This window comes from Scyliorhinus torazame, chromosome 20 (assembly GCF_047496885.1).
Source record: "Scyliorhinus torazame isolate Kashiwa2021f chromosome 20, sScyTor2.1, whole genome shotgun sequence".
NCBI classification, from domain to species: domain Eukaryota; kingdom Metazoa; phylum Chordata; class Chondrichthyes; order Carcharhiniformes; family Scyliorhinidae; genus Scyliorhinus; species Scyliorhinus torazame.
The window spans coordinates 20,933,816-20,960,972 of NC_092726.1; the positions used below are offsets into that span (position 1 = coordinate 20,933,816).

At 55.7% G+C, this 27,157-nt stretch overlaps 1 protein-coding gene across 2 annotated transcripts in view; it reads left to right on the forward strand.

The window, feature by feature from the left end:
• LOC140396944 (histone acetyltransferase KAT6A-like) overlaps positions 1-27,157 on the forward strand; it is a 616,358-nt gene that overhangs the window by 523,019 nt on the left and 66,182 nt on the right. For both annotated transcript variants that reach the window (XM_072485891.1, XM_072485892.1), the window contains exon 8: positions 10,072-10,187. In XM_072485891.1, coding sequence (XP_072341992.1) covers positions 10,072-10,187 — 116 coding nt within the window. The remainder of the gene's footprint in view (positions 1-10,071; positions 10,188-27,157) is intronic.

A 27,157-nucleotide genomic window follows, 5' to 3' on the forward strand; every position in this document is an offset into this window, starting at 1 on the left:
CTTGTGCCATGAAAGGAGCTCTGCGAATTTCATTTCAGCAACTAAAATGGAAACCAAAAGCACGCAGCAGGCCCATCAGAAGTTGAAAGAGTAAAGGCAGATTTATCATTTTGTAGAGACACTTCTTCACAAGCTTTGTCAAATATTGACCGATCTGCTGTTATTTCCGATCTGAATTTCAGACTGCCCTTCATGTAACCATTGCACCCACTAAATTGACTCAAAGAACAAAGAAAGAAAAATTACAGCGCAGGAACAGGCCCTTCGGCCCTCCAAGCCTGCGCCGATCTTTCAAACTCGCCTTTCAAACACTTTGGAAAGGGCGTGGGGTTGCAACACCAAGTGTCTGGCCACATTCCTTGCCACCAACTAGACTGGAAATGAGAAGTGGCATAAAAATATTTGAAGAGAACTGCGGAAGTGACTCTGCTACTGAGCATTCCCTTTCATGGCATGAGAGGGATATTGATTAAAATTGGAAAATATTCCCCAAGGTAGAATTGGCCGACTGAAATCTGGTCACATGCAGATTGATGAGGCCAGGTCACTTGCAGAGTATTTTCTGTATTGCATAGAATTGCATCTAGTCGCCTCTTGCTTTTTTATTCAAAGCATTTCAGCTGATTCGGATTTGTAGGATTAGAAATAAAACTGACCATTCTGACACCTTTATGTCGTGTGTGAGACAAGTACATTTCTAACTTTAAACAAGAACGCAAGAAATAGGAGCAGTGGGCCATTTGCCAAACCCCTCCCCAAACCCGCTCTGACATTCAGCGAGCTCAAAACCAACCTCCTCCCTCACTGATACCTTCCCATAACCCTTGGTTCACTCAGTAACCAGAAAATACACAATGAATGAGGGCAGCTCCCTGGAGTAGGGAATTCCAAAGGTTCACATCCCTTTTATGGAAATCAATTATTCTTCATCTTGGTCCTGAAAGGCTGGCCTCCTATCCTGAGCAGGAACCTGCAGCTCCTGACTCTCCAGCCAGACAAAATGTCGCCCAAGCATCTATCTTGCCAAGCCCCGGAAAAAAATGTCTACGTTTCAATGAGATTTACCTCTTGGAAATATTGGCTTTGGCTTTTCAGGCCAGGAATGCAAGGCCTTGTAAATGGAACCAAAACTGTCCACACTGCAGTTGTGATCTCACCAAGACCCTGCACAATTGCAGTAAGACGTATTTCGGTGTCCTTGCCATTTGTTTTGTAATGAAGGATAACATGCTATTTGTTTTCCTAATTGGTTGCTGCACCTGCAGGTTAACTTTCTCTGACTTGCGTTCAAGGACACCCAGATCCCTTTGAATGCAAATTTTACAGTCTCAAAAATACTCTGCTTTCCTATTTTTTCCTCCCAAATTGATTCATTTCAGAGTTTGCCACATTATGTTCTCCTGCAAAATTCTTGCCTGCTCACTTTGATCAGTCCTTCTCCAGTTTACCCATATAGTGTGAGAAAGTATCGTTAACAAACTTTAATAAATTGCACTCCATTCCCTCAACTTAAGGCGTGGCTGCTTTCCCCTTTGAGGGAGAAAGCTGACTGGTGGTGATTTAACCTGAAGGTCAGCACACCTCAGGTGAGGGGCAAGGTTGAGAAGGCGAGGCCTATGTGATTACCCTCAGTCGGTACAGGGATTGAACCCACGCTGTTGGCTTTGCTCTGCCTCATGAACAGGCAATCCAACCAACTGCGCAAAACCGGCCTCCCAACATGGATGTTGGTCGTAACTAACTGAGGCATATCCCTGATCTTTGAGTAGTCCACTTGCTAAACTGAGAATGATCATTGCCTACTACACAATCTACTATAATACATTACTCCCAATTCCATCAGCCCACTTCGAAGCGAGAGCCTCTGTGTGAATGCTTTTGAAAAATCCCAATTTAAAACCTCGTTTCAGCAGTAACTAAATGGTACTCAAACTCAATATAAAATGCTGATATTCTGAATACTCTTCAGGAATCAATTAGCCTTGCCCCACTGCACAGTGCTGGATCCAAAACAGCTCATTTCTTTGTTGATTCCGAAGATACTGATCTAGAAAACAATCTTGATCGCATTCCATGAACTCATCCTTCGCACTACTACTGAACTACTTCGCACTACTTGAGTTGATGAACGTTCTTCCGAATGACTGTGTTTACCATCGTTAAATGCCCCTCTTTCCTATTCCATCTTCTCTGACCCTGTAACTGCTGTTCCGAGATGTATAAACTACCCCGTGCATTTCTGTCTTATTTCCTCATTCCACCCAAACAGATTCTATTCTCAATTTGTTCAAGCTGAGATTTTTTTTCTCTATTATCTTCACCTCCTTAATTATCGGGGCAGCTCCTCTTTTTCCATTTTGCCTTCCTTTTTAAAAATCTTGGGATATTTATTTCCCAACCCTGGTCACTCTGCAACCATGTCTCCGTTTATTTCGGCGTGTACTATTCATCTGTTTGGTTCTCAAAGATTGGCACGTACAAATATACTATCTGCAGATTTTTTACCCAAATTACTATTTTGCTCTTTCATTGATTTTGAATTTATTACCGAACCCCTTCATTTATTGAAAATCGCAGTTCTTCTCGTACTAATCCTTGCCTTTGAGTGAGTCTTCCCCAATGGAACAGGTCCCTGTTCCATCAGTGCTCATGCTAAATGAATCAAGTTCCCTGCCTCCCACACTACTGTTTTGCAGCCTTGCATTGAACCTGCTGCTCCGTTTGTCTTCAATTTGCAAATGAATCGGGTAAGAATTACCTCGGAGTTTCTGCATTTTAATTCTGACCCCAGTTCTTCAAACTCTTTCAGCACCCTCTTTCATAGATAGAGGTTGGTTCCTATGTGGACCATGATAACTGAAGCTTTCACCTCCTAACCCCCCCCCCCCCCCACCCCGCCCCAAGCTCTTGTCCAGCTCTGAAGAAGTGTCCTTAATCCTGGTGCCAATCGTTCAGAGCTTAATGGCTGGAGAACACAGGATCTATCTGTTTGACTATGCTGTCCGCTATGACTGCTGCATTCCTGTCTGAAAGCCCTCTTATATCATGGTGTGACAGCCTTGTGATACAAATGTCCCCGCAACACTCCCCTTCCCTGATGCCCCACAACATCTGTACCTCGGGCACCATTTGACCACGTTTGCACCGAGTTTTCTGGAATCAAATGCTGCAGGTGTGGTTGTGTGGGACCACGGTGCTTTCCACAGCTTGCGTACGTCGCAGTTGCTTCTCTGACACTTTGGTCTCTTTGTGTATGTATTTCAGCAACAAAGCTGATATTTTACTCCTTAGATTTTAGTCTAGTTTTAGTTATAGGTAGCTTAACTGAGGTATTTCCCTGTACACTTGCCCCCACTCCCTCTCCTCTGATGTTAAGTCACATTGCGATATTCTTTCCCCTCTCCTGGCATTCATTTCTTCCTGCTTTCCTACTGGATAACTATTGAGGCCATTCCGGCTGCTACTCGCTCTCCTGACACTGCCCTGCTTCCATTTAAACATATCGGGATGCTGCAGAGTGCTCCTCACTCTCCTCATCCCTGCTATTGCTCTCCCATCAGTTTAACAACTTAATTACTAATCACTGCTTTCCATGGATCTGCAAATGGGAGCTCTCTGTTAAAATCATTTAAGGAACTATAATGGCTGTCCTCTGCATCTTCCCTTACCATACATGACACATCTGGTGCTCTGATGACCTTCACTTAATTCTTTGCCCTGTCCTAAGGTTTGCTTTTTAAATCCAGTGTTGCAGGTGGTGGGATGGGGTTTTCTTTTTGAAAACGGAGCACCCACCTCGCTGGTGAGCAGATTGCTGGCCCACCACCGTGCGAGGCTGGCCCATCAGCGTGCGAGGCTGGCCCACCAGCGTGCGGGGCTGGCGCACCAGCGTGCGGGGCTGGCGCACCAGCGTGCGAGGCTGGCGCACCAGCGTGCGAGGCTGGCCCACCACTGTGCGAGGCTGGCCCACCAGCGAGCGAGGCTGGCCCACCAGCGTGCGAGGCTGGCCCACCAGCGTGCGAGGCTGGCCCACCAGCGTGCGAGGCTGGCCCACCAGCGTGCGAGGCTGGCCCACCAGCGTGCGAGGCTGGCCCACCACCGTGCGAGGCTGGCCCACCAGCGTGCGAGGCTGGCCCACCAGCGTGCGAGGCTGGCCCACCAGCGAGCGAGGCTGGCCCACCAGCGTGCGAGGCTGGCCCACCAGCGTGCGAGGCTGGCCCACCAGCGTGCGAGGCTGGCGCACCAGCGAGCGAGGCTGGCCCACCAGCGAGCGAGGCTGGCCCACCAGCGAGCGAGGCTGGCCCACCAGCGTGCGAGGCTGGCTCACCAGGGTGCGAGGCTGGCTCACCAGCGTGCGAGGCTGGCCCACCAGCGTGCGAGGCTGGCCCACCAGCGTGCGAGGCTGGCCCACCAGCGTGCGAGGCTGGCCCACCAGCGAGCGAGGCTGGCTCACCAGGGTGCGAGGCTGGCTCACCAGGGTGTGAGGCTGGCCCACCAGCGTGCGAGGCTGGCCCACCAGCGTGCGAGGCTGGCCCACCAGCGTGCGAGGCTGGCCCACCAGCGTGCGAGGCTGGCCCACCAGCGAGCGAGGCTGGCCCACCAGCGTGCGAGGCTGGCCCACCAGCGAGCGAGGCTGGCCCACCAGCGTGCGAGGCTGGCCCACCGTGCGAGGCTGGCCCACCAGCGTGCGAGGCTGGCCCACCAGCGAGCGAGGCTGGCCCACCAGCGTGCGAGGCTGGCCCACCAGCGAGCGAGGCTGGCCCACCAGCGAGCGAGGCTGGCCCACCAGCGTGCGAGGCTGGCCCACCAGCGAGCGAGGCTGGCCCACCAGCGAGCGAGGCTGGCCCACCAGCGAGCGAGGCTGGCCCACCAGCGAGCGAGGCTGGCCCACCAGCGAGCGAGGCTGGCCCACCGTGCGAGGCTGGCCCACCAGCGTGCGAGGCTGGCTCACCGTGCGAGGCTGGTCCACCAGCGAGCGAGGCTGGCCCACCAGCGTGCGAGGCTGGCCCACCAGCGTGCGAGGCTGGCCCACCAGCGAGCGAGGCTGGCCCACCAGCGAGCGAGGCTGGCCCACCAGCGAGCGAGGCTGGCCCACCAGCGAGCGAGGCTGGCCCACCAGCGAGCGAGGCTGGCCCACCAGCGAGCGAGGCTGGCCCACCAGCGAGCGAGGCTGGCCCACCAGCGAGCGAGGCTGGCCCACCAGCGAGCGAGGCTGGCCCACCAGCGAGCGAGGCTGGCCCACCAGCGTGCGAGGCTGGCGCAACAGCGTGCGAGGCTGGCCCACCAGCGAGCGAGGCTGGCCCACCAGCGTGCGAGGCTGGCGCAACAGCGTGCGAGGCTGGCTCACCAAGGTGTGAGGCTGGCCCACCAGCGTGCGAGGCTGGCCCACCAGCGTGCGAGGCTGGCCCACCAGCGAGCGAGGCTGGCCCACCAGCGTGCGAGGCTGGCCCACCAGCGAGCGAGGCTGGCTCACCGTGCGAGGCTGGTCCACCAGCGTGCGAGGCTGGCCCACCAGTGTGCGAGGCTGGCCCACCAGCGAGCGAGGCTGGCCCACCAGCGAGCGAGGCTGGCCCACCAGCGTGCGAGGCTGGCGCAACAGCGTGCGAGGCTGGCTCACCAGGGTGTGAGGCTGGCCCACCAGCGTGCGAGGCTGGCCCACCAGCGTGCGAGGCTGGCCCACCAGCGAGCGAGGCTGGCTCACCGTGCGAGGCTGGTCCACCAGCGTGCGAGGCTGGCCCACCAGCGAGCGAGGCTGGCCCACCAGCGAGCGAGGCTGGCCCACCAGCGAGCGAGGCTGGCCCACCAGCGAGCGAGGCTGGCCCACCAGCGAGCGAGGCTGGCCCACCAAAGAGCGAGGCTGGCCCACCAGCGAGCGAGGCTGGCCCACCAGCGAGCGAGGCTGGCCCACCAGCGAGCGAGGCTGGCCCACCAGCGAGCGAGGCTGGCCCACCAGCGAGCGAGGCTAGCCCACCAGCGAGCGAGGCTGGCCCACCAGCGTGCGAGGCTGGCGCAACAGCGTGCGAGGCTGGCCCACCAGCGAGCGAGGCTGGCCCACCAGCGTGCGAGGCTGGCGCAACAGCGTGCGAGGCTGGCTCACCAAGGTGTGAGGCTGGCCCACCAGCGTGCGAGGCTGGCCCACCAGCGTGCGAGGCTGGCCCACCAGCGAGCGAGGCTGGCCCACCAGCGTGCGAGGCTGGCCCACCAGCGAGCGAGGCTGGCTGACCGTGCGAGGCTGGTCCACCAGCGTGCGAGGCTGGCCCACCAGTGTGCGAGGCTGGCCCACCAGCGAGCGAGGCTGGCCCACCAGCGAGCGAGGCTGGCCCACCAGCGTGCGAGGCTGGCGCAACAGCGTGCGAGGCTGGCTCACCAGGGTGTGAGGCTGGCCCACCAGCGTGCGAGGCTGGCCCACCAGCGTGCGAGGCTGGCCCACCAGCGAGCGAGGCTGGCTCACCGTGCGAGGCTGGTCCACCAGCGAGCGAGGCTGGCCCACCAGCGAGCGAGGCTGGCCCACCAGCGAGCGAGGCTGGCCCACCAGCGAGCGAGGCTGGCCCACCAGCGAGCGAGGCTGGCCCACCAAAGAGCGAGGCTGGCCCACCAGCGAGCGAGGCTGGCCCACCAGCGAGCGAGGCTGGCCCACCAGCGAGCGAGGCTGGCCCACCGTGCGAGGCTGGCCCACCAGCGAGCGAGGTTGGCCCACCAGCGAGCGAGGCTGCCCCACCAGCGTGCGAGGCTGGCCCGTCAGCGAGCGAGGCTGGCCCACCAGCGTGCGAGGCTGGCCCGCCAGCGAGCGAGGCTGGCCCGCCAGCGAGCGAGGCTGGCCCACCAGCGTGCGAGGCTGGCCCACCAGCGTGCGAGGCTGGACCACCAGCGAGCGAGGCTGGCCCACCAGCGAGCGAGGCTGGCCCACCAGCGTGCGAGGCTGGCCCACCAGCGAGCGAGGCTGGCCCACCGTGCGAGGCTGGCCCACCAGCGAGCGAGGCTGGCCCACCAGCGTGCGAGGCTGGCCCACCAGCGAGCGAGGCTGGCCCACCAGCGAGCGAGGTTGGCCCACCAGCGAGCGAGGCTGGCCCACCAGCGTGCGAGGCTGGCCCACCAGCGTGCGAGGCTGGCCCACCAGCGTGCGAGGCTGGCCCACCAGCGTGCGAGGCTGGCCCACCAGCGAGCGAGGCTGGCCCACCAGCGAGCGAGGCTGGCCCACCAGCGAGCGAGGCTGGCCCACCAGCGAGCGAGGCTGGCCCACCAGCGAGCGAGGCTGGCCCACCAGCGTGCGAGGCTGGCGCAACAGCGTGCGAGGCTGGCCCACCAGCGAGCGAGGCTGGCCCACCAGCGTGCGAGGCTGGCGCAACAGCGTGCGAGGCTGGCCCACCAGCGTGCGAGGCTGGCCCACCAGCGTGCGAGGCTGGCCCACCAGCGTGCGAGGCTGGCCCGTCAGCGAGCGAGGCTGGCCCACCAGCGTGCGAGGCTGGCCCACCAGCGTGCGAGGCTGGCCCACCAGCGTGCGAGGCTGGCCCACCAGCGAGCGAGGCTGGCCCACCAGCGAGCGAGGCTGGCCCACCAGCGTGCGAGGCTGGCCCACCAGCGAGCGAGGCTGGCCCACCAGCGTGCGAGGCTGGCCCACCAGCGAGGCTGGCCCACCAGCGTGCGAGGCTGGCCCACCAGCGTGCGAGGCTGGCCCACCAGCGTGCGAGGCTGGCCCACCAGCGAGCGAGGCTGGCCCACCAGCGTGCGAGGCTGCCCCACCGTGCGAGCGAGGCTCGCCCACCACCGTGCGAGGCTGCCCCACCGTGCGAGCGAGGCTGGCCCACCAGCGAGCGAGGCTGGCCCACCAGCGAGCGAGGCTGGCCCACCAGCGAGCGAGGCTGGCCCACCAGCGTGCGAGGCTGGCCCACCAGCGAGCGAGGCTGGCCCACCAGCGTGCGAGGCTGGCCCACCAGCGTGCGAGGCTGGCCCACCAGCGTGCGAGGCTGGCCCACCAGCGAGCGAGGCTGGCCCACCAGCGTGCGAGGCTGGCCCACCAGCGTGCGAGGCTGGCCCACCAGCGTGCGAGGCTGGCCCACCAGCGTGCGATGCTGGCCCACCAGCGTGCGAGGCTGGCCCACCAGCGTGCGAGGCTGGCCCACCAGCGTGCGAGGCTGGCCCGTCAGCGAGCGAGGCTGGCCCACCAGCGTGCGAGGCTGGCCCACCAGCGTGCGAGGCTGGCCCACCAGCGTGCGAGGCTGGCCCACCAGCGAGCGAGGCTGGCCCACCAGCGAGCGAGGCTGGCCCACCAGCGTGCGAGGCTGGCCCACCAGCGAGCGAGGCTGGCCCACCAGCGTGCGAGGCTGGCCCACCAGCGAGGCTGGCCCACCAGCGTGCGAGGCTGGCCCACCAGCGTGCGAGGGTGGCCCACCAGCGTGCGAGGCTGGCCCACCAGCGAGCGAGGCTGGCCCACCGTGCGAGGCTGGCCCACCAGCGAGCGAGGCTGGCCCACCAGCGAGCGAGGCTGGCCCACCAGCGAGCGAGGCTGGCCCACCAGCGAGCGAGGCTGGCCCACCAGCGAGCGAGGCTGGCCCACCGAGCGAGGCTGGCCCACCAGCGTGCGAGGCTGGCCCACCAGCGAGCGAGGCTGGCCCACCACCGTGCGAGGCTGGCCCACCAGCATGCGAGGCTGGCCCACCAGCGTGCGAGGCTGGCCCACCAGCGAGCGAGGCTGGCCCACCAGCGTGCGAGGCTCGCCCACCAGCGAGCGAGGCTGGCCCACCAGCGAGCGAGGCTGGCCCACCAGCGTGCGAGGCTCGCCCACCAGCGAGCGAGGCTCGCCCACCAGCGAGCGAGGCTGGCCCACCAGCGTGCGAGGCTGGCCCACCGTGCGAGGCTGTCCCACCAGCGAGCGAGGCTGGCCCACCAGCGAGCGAGGCTGGCCCACCAGCGTGCGAGGCTCGCCCACCAGCGAGCGAGGCTCGCCCACCAGCGAGCGAGGCTGGCCCACCAGCGAGCGAGGCTGGCCCACCAGCGAGCGAGGCTCGCCCACCAGCGAGCGAGGCTGGCCCACCACCGTGCGAGGCTGGCCCACCAGCGTGCGAGGCTGGCCCACCAGCGAGCGAGGCTGGCCCACCAGCGTGCGAGGCTGGCCCACCAGCGAGCGAGGCTGGCCCACCGTGCGAGGTTGGCACGCCAGCGTTTGAGGCTATTATGGTTTGGTGTTTTTTGGTTCAGTGTAGGAACATCCATTTCGAAGGGAAAGTACTGAACTGAGCAAAAGCACAACAATTCTCACAACCAACTGAGTGCTTCATTGTCACTTTCGTCCTTGGTTATGTACCCATCAGAGTCTTTAATTTAAGCTGCTACTGCCTTCTGCTATGTCTCTTGTTGCCTTTAATATTTGCTGTCTTGCTTGCTGACATTGTTTTCTAGTTTACATTGACTGTACTGGGCTGTTCTTTTTCTTTCTCTAGTGATCCAGGCTTCTGTCATGTCAGTGTGTTAATATACTTTGCCATCCTTATCAGTGGTGAGTTCCTGATCTCAGTTCTACAGTACGAAGGGTACTCCAGAGCTGTGAGGTGCTTTTCCAGTGAAGGGGAAAGGGGGAAGGCACATGCACTCAGAGTCTCTGAATGCCCCACCTCACTCTGTCAGCTGGAAAATGACGGCGGACCACCGAAAAATTCGGCTTTCACCAGACCCTCGGCATGTGTGCTGTGAAGCTTGTCATTTGGAGTCAAGTGCTCAGCTATCTGGGCACCATGTTCGATGTCTCCTGTGTTGGCTGTCGAGTATCTGATTGTCGCTGACTTGCCGGCTGCTCTGTTAGGAAAGGATGCACGAAACTCCAGGTGGAACCAGCAATTGTTGCAAAACACCCAAGTCCAATCTAATTGGCAGCTCGGCTGTTGTTAAATTTCTCCCCTGATTGGTTACAGTGTTTTAGATTTGAGGGCATAAATGTCGCTTCATTAACATTTCGCAGTTATATTAACACATTGAGGTTGTCAGTTCTCAATCTGCCTCTCTTAAGCCAAAGATTATTGCAGGAGGGTTAACTAAAGGAAAGTCCTTCATTAATATTCTCTTTTTCTCGATCCGCAGACAATCTGGACTCGTGGGGCTGCAAACTTGAAAACGAGGATGACCAATCACTGAGCAAGGACGTGACAGAGAAAGACCTGGACCTATTTCAGCATGTTCAGGAACTTGCACTGGAGGTAAGGTGTTGGTGAATATTGGGGAATTAACTGTTCACATTACAGTTACTGACTTAAGCACCAGAGATTTTTTCTCATCTCCTGCAGATAAGGTAGATAGTTGAAGACTCGCAGGAAATGAAGATGTGCTGAGCTGATTGGAGTAAAATTACAGCCATGCAGAATTATCTTTCTTTGCTGTTTTGCAAAGTAAAATTGCATGAGTTCTTTGCAAAATGAGAAGGGAAAATTAGCATCAGATGTATCAAGGGTGTTGGTCATAATAAAATGGTTCAGTACGAAGGACTTGACTCCAAACCTCTCAGTTCGACCCACAATTGGACCTGAGGAGAAACTGTGGGTACAAGCTGAGGGGAGCATAAGCGACCATTCTGGCAAGTCATTTTTTTTAAAGCCACTTCATAGCCAAAGAGCTTCCAAACTGCAAACAATCGGGATTTGGGGCTTAGCAGTGCAATTGGTCCAAATCGAGTAGCATGCTATGGGTAACTGAATGTACGTGTGCTCTGGAGAGCAATAAATGTCAAACATTATTGTGCTGTGAAGTGTAAGTTGAGAAGGTGAGAATATGCTGCCTGAATGTGATAGTTTGTCTCGTGGTATTTGTGTCAAGCCTCTGCAGCACCTATTCGAGTGTGTACATTACTTCCAATCATGTTCAGTCACACTAGTCCACAGAAAATGCATTCTCTTGACTTTTTTTTAACTTCTAAGTTCTATTAATACAGATTCACAGAGAAGAATTTTGAACAGAAAGACATTGTTTAAGTTGACTTGCTACCTCAAAAGACCGGTGGTGTGAAAGCTATCTCTGTACTTGTGATACTGACCTAATTGTGGTCAAAGTTTGGGAGTGGGTGTTGAGACTAAACTGAGATAGCATTCACGTGCAAGAATAGAAAATGCATGTGGATAGTAAAGAGCAGAGCATATGTCAGAAGCCACAGACACTTGTGTGGCAGTTCCCATGGTGTGGGAAACTCAATGAACACTCCAGAACTGGGGAATCCTCCTGTGAACAGCAGGGTACGATAAAATAGCAGAGGTTAAACCAGTCGCTCAAGAAACGATTTGAATGGCAAACGGGGAAATTTGCCACAGGAGGATTCCTGGACATGGCTTCCCAAAACATATTAAAACAAATTTCCCCGTTTGCCATTCAAATCGTTTCTTGAGCGACTGGTTTAACCTCTGCTATTTTGTCGTACCCTGCTGTTCAATCACTAAACAAACCAAATTGTGTAAAAATGGCCAAGCCAAGGAGAGGAACCACTCCCTTTTTTGCGAAAATTGGAGTACAATTGAACGTCTAACTCAGTTTGCAACTCTTGGCCATCAAGTCTTGTGCCAAATGGCAAGACACAAGTGTTCAATCAAAAACAAAGCAGCTGGGCTAGCAAAGGCAGAATATATTGCCCTGATCAATTTTGACCATGCTGTGCAGAAGTGGAGTTGGTAATGCTGGGAGAGCCCACGCTTTATATTTGCACCAAGCACTTTCGGCTTCTGTTCAGTCCTGTTGTCCGGGTCTTGCACTCAAGTCTGTCTTCCCATGTTTGAATGGCAGAGCTGACTCGCTGGGCTAAATGGCCTCCTCCTCCAGTGTTCTTACGTTTCTTGTCCCATCGTCTGCCTATTGTGAAAGAAAGTCAGCAGATTGCCTTGGTCCTTGAGAACAAATCGAGCCGTTGGTGCCATTCGGTGTTCTGAGGTACATCTGGGACACGGGCCAGACCAATGCGAGATTAGAACACACGGGTACGAATTTTAAATGTGAAACTTTAGTGAACCGCGAGCCAGTGGGCGGGGTGCAGCGTTCCCCGACGTCGATTTTGTAATCTGCGATTGGGCGGAGAATCTCTTCCCATGTCCAAATTGATGGTGCCTGTTTGACACCGGTTTTCTATCCTCCGCCCCCCCTCCGAAATGGAACAGCATTGGCGCATCACCTGAAGGCCCTCCACCGATGGGCTGAGTTCCTGACGGCGCGGTTGATGTGTGGTCTCAGCGGTCAGCAACCTGGCGTGGCGGCTGCAGACTGTATCCAGCGCCGCCAGAGTCGGCCGGGAGCTGTGCTGCTGGCCAGGGTGGGGGGGCTTCCACGAGGGCTGGGGGGATGGCCAGGGGGGATACTATGTGGCAGGTCGGGTCTGCGTACAGCCGGCGCACGTTCTACCTGCGACCGCTGCAGGTCGTCGCCGTACGCATGCCATTCTCCAGCCCTTTATGGCGTGGGAGCCAGGAGTTTTACTCGGCACAAGCGCGAGCCCCTCGCTAGCCGCAGGACCGGTCCGAAAACACAACAGTTCCCATGCTGGTGATGGCACTTAGCCTCCCAGACGGTGAATCCAGCCCAGTGCATATAATTGAGCCAGTAAAAGTCATCCATGTATTCCAACTGAAGTCAACATCATATAAGTTGAAGTTTGTTTCTGAACAATTGAATTGAGCACAGTTGTCAGCAGTCAAAAAGCTGAGTTGTGTTCTGAGCTGAGATCATGGTTACGACAGGGTGAGGAGCGGTTAAATGGCTCTCCTCATCGTTTAGCCCCAAAGGCTTTTTTGACTGAGAAGTATGTGTTTGTTGATCCAGTGAGTAGTTAACTGTCTACACATTGTGATCAGACAAGAATCTAAGATGAGAGGTTTTCTTGACTTTCACTGTGAGCTTTATTATATACTTAAACTGATGGAAGTGAAATAATACAGTGTGCATTGATTTTCATATGTACACGCGCACACACATACAGATCACAAGACCAACACGCTCGGCCAAATTCGAGTCCGTGAAGAACTAAAATAGGATATCGGCTGTCACTTTGCAATTCGGCCGGCTTCAGGCTGAATTTGATGGTCTCTCTGCTTCCAATTTGAAGATGTGGACAACTGAGTTGGTTGTTCTTCAGGACTCCGTGGTGTTGGTTTGGATTCTTTTCAGAAATCAGACTGCAGCAAGGTGTGCCTGCATGAAGACAGTCAGCAAATAGGACTCAAAGCTCAGCCAGTGGGTTGGCGATTAAAAGGAAGCAGAAGGGAGTCCCACAGGTCTTTCCCCTGTCCTCAGCCCTGCTTAAAACACAAGTCAGGGCCCGACTTTCCAAGCAATTCATCTTAACAGCCCATCTCATGTGACAGGGGCTGTGAGTCCTTCACGCTCCCCTGAAGCCGTTGTCTTTGAAGGGTTTTGAAGATAAGCTGACTGCACTCCAATGAGCAGAAATAGATAACAGTGAAAATTGGGGTTAGCCATCTTGGGCTGTGTTCAAATCACTTTTGTCTTTCTGAATTGAAACAAAACAGCTTTTTAACAACAAATTGGATTTCTAGCCAGTGGATTGAAAATCATTATTCAGCATAAAGCACATCTTCACGATGTCATGTACAAACACATCCTCATCACCCTCTTTTTGCACACCCAGTTGGCGCAATGCAAGCACAAATGCTTGAAGTCAAAAAGTGCAAGAAATGGTTATATTGCCCTGGTTTTGAAGCAGGCCATGGTAAAATGTGTTTTTTGGACATGATGGGAGTTGTTAAGCAGCATATAATCTGGTGTATTTGCTGTGGTGAGAAAAGGGGGCCAGACGATAACTTGGCAGACGATTTGTAATCAATCACACTTTGGCTTTGTTGTGGAAGATAGGTTCTCATGGCGAACACATTCTTCAACACAGTAATTGGAGTGAAACATTTGGGTAAAGTATCTGCTTTGCACCTGGTTATACATGCTACGCTCGTTACTTTGGGCCTTTGATTAAACGTGATATGGTTGGGTAAAATCTGGCTTGAACACTGGACCACAAAAGGCTGTGCTTTTACCAGTAAGCTGCTGAAAGTACTTTGTGCTTGGCCAGTAGTTGCCCATTGGCTGTGGCATCAAGACACAGATCTTGGACCATTGCAGAAAGGAATTGCATAGTAATTACAACAACAGCTTACTAAAATGTGCCAGAGTGCTTCATTGGAGCATTATCGAGCAGAATTTGACACCAAACTGCACTGCTAAGTCAGGCACCATGGAGCAAGGAGTGAACAGCGCTTGGTGCAAGTTAGGATATGGGCAGCTGAGTTTTGGATCAGATCATATTTTGGGGGAGAGGAAAATGCAAGGCAGCCAGGAGAGAACTGGATGAATTGAGTCCAGTGGTAACACAGGCATGGATGAGGGTTTCAGCAATATCGAAGCTAACGCAGCAACGAGACTGAGCGATGTCACAGAAATGGGAGGAGTGGCCAGAACCTCAGAAAGGTGAATTACAACACCAGAGTCACAAATGTTCAGGTCGAGTCTTGGGCAGATACCAGAGAGAGGGATGGATTTGGGGGCTGGCGAATGCTGTTTGTTACAGTAACTAAAGGCAATGGCTTCAATACCGTTGTAGGAAATTTCTGCTCCCCAAATGTTGTGTCAGACAAGCAGTGTGACAAATTAAAGATAGTGGAAGGATTGAGGGAGATATTGGTGAGATGAAACTGGTTGTCATTGGTGTACCTGTGGAACCTGATGTGTTTTCGGATGCTGTCGTCGAGGGACAACATAAAGGTAAGGAATAGGGGGAGGCCAAGGATCGGCCCTGGGGCAACTCCACAACGATGTGGGAGTGGGAAGAGAAACCTCTGCAGGTGATAAGTCTGAATGGAAACCGGTGATTGCATCTCATGCACTGGATGACGGGCATTGAACGAAGGTGCCCTGGTCAAACCTGTAAAAAAGCTGCAGAAAAGTCCTCAAGTCAGTGAGCCTGTAAATAACGGCAAACAACAAACCAGGTTGTTTATCCCAAATTCCAAAAATCGAAACCATCCAAAATCTGCACTTTTTCACAGCTCCGACGTGACGTCATGAATGGGAAACTCCACAAGGCTCCTCGGCAATGCACAGTCCCCAGCACGCACCGCACATGCACAGTCCCCAGCACGCACCGCACATGCACAGTCCCCAGCACGCACCGCACATGCACAGTCCCCAGCACGCACCGCACATGCACAGTCCCCAGCACGCACCGCACATGCACAGTCCCCAGCACGCACCGCACATGCACAGTCCCCAGCACGCACCGCACATGCACAGTCCCCAGCACGCACCGCACATGCACAGTTCCCAGCGCGCACCGCACATGCACAGTCCCCAGCACGCACCGCACATGCACAGTCCCCAGCATGCACCGCACATGCACAGTCCCCAGCACGTACCGCACATGCACAGTCCCCAGCACGCACCGCACATGCACAGTCCCCAGCACGCACCACACATGCACAGTCCCCAGCACGCACCGCACATGCACAGTCCCCAGCACGCACCGCACATGCACAGTCCCCAGCACGCACCGCACATGCACAGTCCCCAGCACGCACCGCACATGCACAGTCCCCAGCACGCACCGCACATGCACAGTCCCCAGCACGCACCTCACATGCACAGTCCCCAGCACGCACCGCACATGCACAGTCCCCAGCACGTACCGCACATGCACAGTCCCCAGCACGCACCGCACATGCACAGTCCCCAGCACGCACCGCACATGCACAGTCCCCAGCACGCACCGCACATGCACAGTCCCCAGCACGCACCGCACATGCACAGTCCCCAGCACGCACTGCACATGCACAGTCCCCAGCACGCACCGCACATGCACAGTCCCCAGCACGCACCGCACATGCACAGTCCCCAGCACGCACCGCACAGGCACAGTCCCCAGCACGCACCGCACATGTACAGTTCCCAGCACGCACCGCACATGCACAGTCCCCAGCACGCACCGCACATGCACAGTCCCCAGCACGCACCGCACATGCACAGTCCCCAGCACGCACCGCACAGGCACAGTCCCCAGCACGCACCGCACATGCACAGTTCCCAGCACGCACCGCACATGCACAGTTCCCAGCACGCACCGCACATGCACAGTTCCCAGCACGCACCGCACATGCAGTTCCCAACACGCACCGCACATGCCACAGTTCCCAACAGGCACCGCACATGCACAGTTCCCAGCACGCACCGCCCATGCACAGTTCCCAGCGCATACTGCACACGCGCAGTTTCCAACGCGCACCGCACACGCACAGTTCCCAGCGCGTACTGCACACGCGCAGTTCCCAACGCGCACCGCACATGCACAGTCCCCAGCGCGTACCGCACATGCACAGTTCCCAGCACGCACCGCACATGCACAGTCCCCAGCACGCACCGCACATGCACAGTCCCCAGCACGCACCGCACATGCACAGTCCCCAGCACGCACCGCACAGGCACAGTCCCCAGCACGCACCGCACATGCACAGTCCCCAGCACGCACCGCACATGCACAGTCCCCAGCACGCACCGCACATGCACAGTCCCCAGCACGCACCGCACATGCACAGTCCCCAGCACGCACCGCACATGCACAGTCCCCAGCACGCACCGCACATGCACAGTCCCCAGCACGCACCGCACAGGCACAGTCCCCAGCACGAACCGCACATGCACAGTCCCCAGCACGCACCGCACATGCACAGTCCCCAGCACGCACCGCACATGCACAGTTCCCAGCACGCACCGCACATGCACAGTTCCCAGCACGCACCGCACATGCAGTTCCCAACACGCACCGCACATGCACAGTCCCCAGCACGCACCGCACATGCACAGTCCCCAGCACGCACCGCACATGCACAGTCCCCAGCACGCACCGCACATGCACAGTCCCCAGCACGCACCGCACATGCACAGTCCCCAGCACGCACCGCACATGCACAGTCCCCAGCACGCACTGCACATGCACAGTCCCCAGCACGCACCGCACATGCACAGTCCCCAGCACGCACTGCACATGCACAGTCCCCAGCACGCACCGCACATGCACAGTCCCCAGCACGCACCGCACATGCACAGTCCCCAGCACGCACCGCACAGGCACAGTCCCCAGCACGCACCGCACATGTACAGTTCCCAGCACGCACCGCACATGCACAGTCCCCAGCACGCACCGCACATGCACAGTCCCCAGCACGCACCGCACATGCACAGTCCCCAGCACGCACCGCACAGGCACAGTCCCCAGCACGCACCGCACATGCACAGTTCCCAGCACGCACCGCACATGCACAGTTCCCAGCACGCACCGCACATGCACAGTTCCCAGCACGCACCGCACATGCAGTTCCCAACACGCACCGCACATGCCACAGTTCCCAACAGGCACCGCACATGCACAGTTCCCAGCACGCACCGCCCATGCACAGTTCCCAGCGCATACTGCACACGCGCAGTTTCCAACGCGCACCGCACACGCACAGTTCCCAGCGCGTACTGCACACGCGCAGTTCCCAACGCGCACCGCACATGCACAGTCCCCAGCGCGTACCGCACATGCACAGTTCCCAGCACGCACCGCACATGCACAGTCCCCAGCACGCACCGCACATGCACAGTCCCCAGCACGCACCGCACATGCACAGTCCCCAGCACGCACCGCACAGGCACAGTCCCCAGCACGCACCGCACATGCACAGTCCCCAGCACGCACCGCACATGCACAGTCCCCAGCACGCACCGCACATGCACAGTCCCCAGCACGCACCGCACATGCACAGTCCCCAGCACGCACCGCACATGCACAGTCCCCAGCACGCACCGCACATGCACAGTCCCCAGCACGCACCGCACATGCACAGTCCCCAGCACGCACCGCACATGCACAGTCCCCAGCACGCACCGCACAGGCACAGTCCCCAGCACGAACCGCACATGCACAGTCCCCAGCACGCACCGCACATGCACAGTCCCCAGCACGCACCGCACATGCACAGTTCCCAGCACGCACCGCACATGCACAGTTCCCAGCACGCACCGCACATGCAGTTCCCAACACGCACCGCACATGCACAGTCCCCAGCACGCACCGCACATGCACAGTCCCCAGCACGCACCGCACATGCACAGTCCCCAGCACGCACCGCACATGCACAGTCCCCAGCACGCACCGCACATGCACAGTCCCCAGCACGCACCGCACATGCACAGTCCCCAGCACGCACCGCACATGCACAGTCCCCAGCACGCACCGCACATGCACAGTCCCCAGCACGCACCGCACATGCACAGTCCCCAGCACGCACCGCACATGCACAGTCCCCAGCACGCACCGCACATGCACAGTCCCCAGCACGCACCGCACATGCACAGTCCCCAGCACGCACCGCACATGCACAGTCCCCAGCACGCACCGCACATGCACAGTCCCCAGCACGCACCGCACATGCACAGTCCCCAGCACGCACCGCACATGCACAGTCCCCAGCACGTACCGCACATGCACAGTCCCCAGCACGCACCGCACATGCACAGTCCCCAGCACACACCGCACAGGCACAGTCCCCAGCACGCACCGCACATGCACAGTCCCCAGCACGCACCGCACATGCACAGTCCCCAGCACGCACCGCACATGCACAGTCCCCAGCACGCACCGCACATGCACAGTCCCCAGCACGCACCGCACATGCACAGTCCCCAGCACGCACCGCACATGCACAGTCCCCAGCACGCACCGCACATGCACAGTCCCCAGCACGCACCGCACATGCACAGTCCCCAGCACGCACCGCACATGCACAGTCCCCAGCACGCACCGCACATGCACAGTCCCCAGCACGCACCGCACATGCACAGTTCCCAGCACGCACATGCACAGTTCCCAGCATGCACCGCACATGCAGTTCCCAACACGCACCGCACATGCACAGTCCCCAGCACGCACCGCACATGCAGTCCCCAGCACGCACAGCACATGCACAGTCCCCAGCACGCACCGCACCTGCACAGTTCCCAGCACGCACATGCACAGTTCCCAGCATGCACCGCACATGCAGTCCCCAGCACGCACAGCACATGCACAGTCCCCAGCACGCACCGCACATGCACAGTTCCCAGCACGCACCGCACATGCAGTCCCCAGCACGCACAGCACATGCACAGTCCCCAGCACGCACCGCACCTGCACAGTTCCCAATGCGCACCGGACATGCACAGTTCCCAATGCGCACCGCACCTGCACTGTTCCCAATGCGCACCGGACATGCACAGTTCCCAATGCGCACCGCACCTGCACAGTTCCCAATGCCCACCGCACACGCTCAGTTCCCAACACGCACCGCACCTGCACCGTTCCCAACGCGCACCACACCTGCACAGTTCCCAATGCGCACCGGACATGCACAGTTCCCAATGCGCACCTGCACAGTTCCCAATGCGCACCGGACATGCACAGTTCCCAATGCGCACCACACCTGCACAGTTCTCAATGCACACCGTACCTGCACAGTTCCCAATGCGCACCGCACCTGCACAGTTCCCAAAGCGCACCACACCTGCACAGTTCCCAATGCGCACTGTACCTGCACAGTTCCCAATGCGCACCGCACCTGCACAGTTCCCAATGCGCACTGCACCTGCACAATTCCCAATGCGCACTGCACCTGCACAGTTCCCAATGCGCACTGCACCTGCACAGTTCCCAATGCCCACCGCACCTGCACAGTTCCCAACACGCACCGCACATGCACAGTTCCCAACACGCACCGCATACGCACAGTTCCCAACACGCACCGCACATGCACAGTTCCCAACACGAACCGCATACGCACAGTTCCCAACACGCACCGCACACACAGTTCCCAACACGCACCGCACATGCACAGTTCCCAACACGCACCGCATACGCACAGTTCCCAACACGCACCGCACACACAGTCCCCAGCACGCACCGCACATGCACAGTTCCCAGCACGCATCGCACATGCACAGTTCCCAACGCTCACCATCCATGCATAATTCCCAACACGCTCTGCACATGCGCAGTTCCCAACATGCGCCGCACATGTACAGTTCCCAACACGCACCGCTCCTGCGCAGTCCCCAGCACGCACCGCACATGCACAGTCCCCAGCACGCACCGCACATGCACAGTTCCCAGCACGCACCGCACATGCACAGTCCCCAGCACGCACCGCACATGCGCAGTTCCCAACGCTCACCATCCATGCATAATTCCCAACACGCTCTGCACATGCGCAGTTCCCAACATGCGCCGCACATGTACAGTTCCCAACGCGCACCGCCCCTGCGCAGTACATTCCAAGATCCAATACACACCCGTCCCCAAACATTTCGGATCAGGGTTGCTTACCCTGTACTGGCATTCAGCAGCTGATCAGGCACAAATCTGAATCTAGGTTACTAATTAGTATCCACATTAATGCTGTGAATGTCTTAGGAGGTAACGTTTTGCCAATTCTGGCTGAGTTGTCTAAGCAAGGGAATCCCCCTGGTGCTTTACTCCATCAGCATGTTTTCTAAATATAGATTTCATCATGGAGTTGCCCTTTTAGTTGCATGGAAAGATTCAACTTTCCTGCCAGCAACGTAAATTTTAGAACGGGTCATCGAAGAGGAAAGGAGAAGGGAAATATATTGAAACCTGATCCATTTGACGTACGTTTTGTCCCAATGTGTTTCATGGAACCGAACCTGCTGCTGTTAATTGTAGGCAAGTGTGTGCTGTGTAGAACACGGGGGGGGTGAAGAAAACAAGGATTACGGCAAACTGCCAGTATTGTTCTGTTTGTCTGGTGTGTTTGCATCTTTGAAATCAGACGCTGAACACTGATCACGTGACATGTGTCGCAGCTGCTGCAATACTCGAGTGGCCAGAGAGTTCAACCACATTTCATTTGTTCACAGCTGAAGAGTGCAAGCCTTTCTCTGCTTTCCTCCCCCCCTCCCCCCCCCCAATCTGCACCTGGCTGAAGGGGAAAGGGGTTTGTTTTTAGCCTAAAGTACGGTATAACTGACCCTGCAAAGGTGGTGTGTGTGTGTTACGTTCCCATGTGCAAACAGCTGTACTGGAGCCGAGTGTCAGCATTCCCACTTGGCATTCAGCTGAAGGAGAAATGGGAGCAGGAAGGGAGGGGTTTGATGGCTCATGCATTGGCACAGGTAGTATGTCTTCTATTCTTGCTGATTACTGAATGATAAACTGGTTCGGGGGTTACTATGGATCAGCTGTATATCTGTATGTTCAGCGAGGGGGGTGGGTATGGTTACATGTTCCTTTTCTTTCATTTTGCTGAAGTTTTCTTTAACTTGGTACATTCTGCATTTGGAAGATTCTAAAATGGCTCAAGTATAATTGACTTGATTTTCTAGTTGGGAGCTGTGAAACTCCTGGTTTTGGAATCGGTGTTTGTGGGGCCTGTATCAATGATTAACTTGGTCTGGCTTGTGGGGCAGTATGACTTGTGGAGCACGTGAGTGCGTTTCGCATGAGGTGAAGTATTTCTGGAAATTGGCTGGATGCTGTCGTGCGTTCGTCAGAATGGGCACACACTAGCAACCAACCTGAGGGATTCAAGTGTTATAAAGGAGGAGCAAAGTTTACCAGTTGTCCTCTGATCTCTGAAATTCTGAGCTGTTTTCAATAATTGGTCGATACAAACACGGCACGCATGAACAGTATTCACTGGTCCAGGCCATGCGAGAAAGTGTAGTGGTAACAGGTGAGAGAACCTGTCCAACATCACCAGAACAGAGTTCTCATTCAGGCCCTGTTGCCACTGGTGTGTCAGTGGTGTTGAGATGGTCCCTGCTTCTTCCTGGGTGTGTTGCAGGTTCCTGGCATTTGAAACACCCCCAGCTAATCACAGGTTTGCAAGGTGAAGTGAATCTGGAAGCCCCCTCCCCCTCCCTCCCCCTCTTCCCGGTCTTTTAAAATGTAGCCAGTCTTGGAACCTTGCATCAAAATACCCTTCTTTGTCAATTCTGAATCGTATGGTGACCTCCAACTTTGCCATCTTTCTACAACAGTCTGCACTTCCTCGTGGCAATGCCTCCATTTGTGCATCCTCCAATACTCTGGACTTTACTTGCCTGGCACACCTTGCCTTCAAACTTAAACAACATATGGTTGATGCCAGCTGCACCCTACCGACATCAAGCTTATTCCACTACACACCGTCTGACTTGAACTCTCGACTCCCTCCTGTTGTCCTCTATCTAATCCCTGTTAATCTCAGGTTTCATATCAATGTAATTAAGCAAATGTAATTGAAATTTCCTTGTATCCATTTGCATGTGCGTTTTGACTGTGGTTAGCACTGCTGCCTCACGGCTCCAAGGGCCCGGGTTCAATTCCAGCCTCGGGTGACTGTGCGGAGTTTGCACGTTCTCCCCGTGTCTGCGTGGGTTTCCTCCGGGTGCTCCGGTTTCCTCCCACAGTCCAAAGACGTGCAGATTAGGTGGATTGGCCTTGCTAAATTGCTCCTTAGTGTCCAAAAAGGGTAGGTGGGGTTACTGGGTTACGAGGATAGGGTGGAGGCATGGGCTTAAGTTAGGCTGTTCTTTCCAAGGGCTGGTGTAGACTCAATGGGCCGAATGGCCTCCTACACTGTCGGGATTCTATGATGACTGCCATTTTGGATCTGATATTTTTTCTGCTGTTTTATTTTTGTCTTTGCACTTCCCAGACCCCTCTGTTGTTTTATGTCTCCTTTCATTTCTGCTTTCGGAGGTATTCTGCCCTCCCAAATCTCTATTGCAACCCTCGAGTTTTCTTTGCCCTTTGGACATGCCTGCTGTCCTTTCAGATTTGACTGCCTCTTGTATAAGCCTGCAGCTTCCTTCTTTGCTCTGCCTCTCTTGACATCCCCCAGAGGGTCATCAAGATACTCGGGCAGCACGGTAGCATTGTGGATAGCACAAATGCTTCACAGCTCCAGGGTCACAGGTTCGATTGCGGCTTGGGTCACTGTCTGTGCGGAGTCTGCACATCCTCCCTGTGTGTGCGTGGGTTTCCCCCGGGTGCTCCGGTTTCCTCCCACAGTCCAAAGATGTGCGGGTTAGGTGGATTGGCCATGATAAATTGCCCATAGTGTCCAAAATTGCCCTTAGTGCTGGATGGGGTTACTGGGTTATGGGGATAGGGTGGAGGTGTGGATCTTGGGTAGGGTGCTGTTTCCAAGAGCCGGTGCAGACTCGATGGGCCGAATGGCCTCCTTCTGCACTGTAAATTCTATGATAATCTATGACTTGTCACTGCCTCCTTTGGTACAGCAATTGCCCCATCTTACTCTCTCTTTCTCAGGGCATTAATGTTATCAATGTTTTTCCCTTTCCAACTTAACCCTCCCATTGCTGACTGTGGATTTTGCCAGCAGATCGACTTTCAGGGGCTGGTTTAGCACGGGGCTAAATCGCTGGCTTTGAAAGCAGACCAAGGCAGGCCAGCAGCACGGTTCAATTCCCGTACCAGCCTCCCCGAACAGGCGCCGGAATGTGGCGACTAGGGGCGTTTTTCACAGTAACTTCATTTGAAGCCTACTTGTGACAATAAGCGATTTTCATTGGGCGTTTGCTGCTTCTTTGAGCATCTCGCTTTGTTCCACCCCCTCATTGCCCAACCAAGCAGCATTAAAAATGTTCTCTCTGTTTTCTCCTCTCAGCCTTTGCACTAAGCAACTTCTCAACCTCATGTGATTTCAAGCTCAATTTATCATGTTCTCACTTTTCTGAGTCCATTGCCCTCTTGTTCCTTCCTCCAAAACAGAGGGCTCACGGCCACCTCTGAGACCTTGCCATCTCGTGGCCTCACTATTTCTATCATAGCTATCACTTCGAGAGAAGGCCATCTCCGATCACTTCCTTTTGTATCACTCTCCACCCATATCCTCTTCCTCTGCCCCCGCCCTTCCCACCCCAACTTCCTTCTGTGTCTCCTTCTGGAGAAACTGTCTTCACACTAAAAATCCAAACTGCTGAGCCTGTGATCATCTGCTCACCACAACATTTCTGCACCGACTGATCAATCACCCTCACTTGCACCATTGAAGCCCTTTACCCCTAGTCATTCCCCCCACCACCACCCACAAGGTCAGCCCATATTCCTGCACCCTCAAGACCAAGGGATGAAGACTTGATCTGGTGAATAAATTGTTTAACCAGCCACATCCGGCTGCACCACAGAAATCACTATTGTAATGGTCTACTGTTCCATTATGACTAATGACCAAGTCTGCATCAGTCTTCTCGATAAAGCTCAGGAGTCATGTAAAAGCTAGGCCATATCCTGGGAGTCCTCCTGAATCAGCCCGTGGAAATCCTTCATTGGTCCTGTGTGACTCTGATAACATGGGGAAAAATGTGACTCTTCAATGCCTGGTTCGTTGCTTTGATAGCACCTTTTTGCAGCTCAGTTCACAGCCCATCCCAGCTCTCTTGAGAACTATTCTATTTCAATCTGTTGAAGTATTTTTTATTCAGTCAGATTTGTCCTTGTGAAAGAAGTATTTTGGTCACCATTTTAAAATGCCCCGTTCATCCATACACTTCTTCTCAGAATGCCCCCAAGATTAAAAATTCATCAGTGACTGAATACTCCACACAAGTCATTCCAAAACAAAGATTTATGGTTCCTGGGATATTTATTCCCAACTTTGTACCCAGATTTCTGTCTGTTGAAGTTGCTACCGTTTGTTGTCTGAGAGAGGACGCCTAATGAACATGCTGCCGCTCGAATGTTGACATTATTGGCTCAGAAGATTTTGGTTCTCTGTTAATCAGACCTTGACGACCCATTGTTGGCAGATTAATCTTTGTGAAGTAATTGAATGAACAAACTTTATTGAAATAGGAACACGTGGCTGTTGCCGTTAATTCTAGGATCTTGCACTTTTTCCAATGGTTTCCGTGCCTATTGAAATGTGGGTCTTCCTTTCCCTTTATGCTTTGTGTCAGACTGGAAGGCCATGAGCTTATATTTGTTAACTTTCCTCCGATTGCATTCCAAATCTCAGTTTTACTGTCCTCTGTATGCGTGTAAATGTAGATCACACTTGGGGAGTCCTGCAAACAGTTCTGCTCCAGATTATTCAAAGGCTATAAAGGCATCAGAAAAGGCGCCCAAAAAAAGGTTTACGAGAGTGATAGCAGAACTGAGGATTTACGCCCATCAGGAAAGATTGAATACGGTGATACTTTTTTCTCCTGAGGGCTGACCTGATGAAAGATTTTCCTATTAAAACCTTCCAGAACCTTGGAGAAGATGTTTCCACTTGCAGGAGACACCAGAACTGTGGGTCATAAATATAAGATGGCCACTATTAAATCCAATTTTACCAAGAGAGTGGTGAGGATGTGGAACTCGGTGCCAAGGGAGTCGTTCAGATGAATTGCCAGGATGTATTCAAGGTGAAGTTAGATAAGCACATGACTGAGAAAAGAATGGTGATGTCAGCTCATTTCGTGGACCTACTGGACAGGAGGGTCGGTTTCTGTACTATAAATATGTTACAATCCCACTTGGTGTTACCCCCAGAGGGAGATCACAGAAAGGAATCCTGGCTCAATAGACTGTCATTTTAGTCATTTTGAATAAAATGTGGTGGAACAGAGTGACAGGACCACTAATGAGGTTTAACAACAAGAAAAAAACATTTATTAAACATGGAAAAATTGGATTTTGATTCAATAAGCCTTTACTCCCCCCCTTAACAATTACACACATGTTTTAGGATTACTATGGATTGCAGAGTACACCTTAAGCTGCAGTGGTCTCATTCACTCACAAAGGGGGCAATGTGGCGCAGAATCCAGAGAGAATCGGGATTCCCCACCCCTCGCCAGTGACATCACACGGTTCCTGCCCACAAAAGAGGCAACAAATTCCCCCCCATTCCACTGAACATCTGTCGGGGAGGTTTACAACAAGCCTGGCAAAATGTGATTCAGTCCATCCAGGGGCGCAAAGGTAAGTATAGTGCTTGGGGTGGGGGGGGGCAATCTGGGCAGTGCCCAGGCACTGCCTCCTGGCAAAAGGTTGCACTTCCAGGTTGACACTATGTCAGCCTGGCAGTACCAACTGGTGTCAGGGGTGAGTCCTCATGTTAGCCCCATTTGGAGGGTGGGGGGGGGGGGGGGGGGGCGAGAAAAGTGGTCAGTGAGGGGAACTTGCATGCAACAGGTGGAGTAGCTTTTGGGGGGCTGGGGTGGCGGTAGGATGGCGGCAATACTTCCATGGCGGTTGGTGGGGAGGGCAATGATTGTCAGGGTTTGCGGGGGGAGAGCTGCCCAGCCGCAATGATTGTGGGAGGTGTGGAGGGAGGAACCCCGATGATTGTCGGGTGGGGGACAAAACGATTCATGTCATGGTGGGGGGAGGGGGCTAATGATATCCATTGCAGTGGGGTAGGGATACCGCCGTGGTGGGGTCTGGAGGCTGTTCAATTTAGGGTGCCCTTTAAAGATGCCGCCCCAATCTCTGTGACGGAGTAAACTGTCATGGCAACCTCTTTAGGATTTCTATGTCATGACGACTATCCAAACTGCTCACAATTGCTTTAACTCTTAATTTCCATACGCTACTAAACTGGCATCAGGGGCGAAATTCTCCGTTATCGGCGGAAACTCCGCCGATCGGCGCAAAAAACGGCGCAAATCCCACTTGCGTCACGTCATAAAAATGGGCCGATAGTCTGCGGCCCGAAATGGGCTAGCAGCGACGTAACGGGATCCGCGCTTGCGCAGTGGTTCACGCCGTGCAGCGTCATACGCGCTGCACGGCGTGACGGCTCATAAGGCCGCGCAGCTCCCCCCCCACCCGACCGGAACAGCCGACCGCAACACCCGACTTGATGGCTGGCCGTCGCTCAGCCCCGAGGTTCGAGTCACGCGATGTGGAGGCGCTCCTGGATGCGGTGGAGCAGAGGAGGGACGCCCTGTATCCCGGGCACGGCCGCAGAGTTGCCCCACGCCACAGCCGGCGTCTGTGGAGGGAGGTGGCAGAGGCCGTCACCGCTGTGGCCCTGACACCACGGACAGGCACCCAGTGCCACAAGAAGGTGAACGACCTCGTCAGAGCAGGCAGGGTGAGCGTCCCCCATATCCCCCATATCCCCTCTCCCCCAAATCCCCCCCTCCCCCATATCCCCCATAT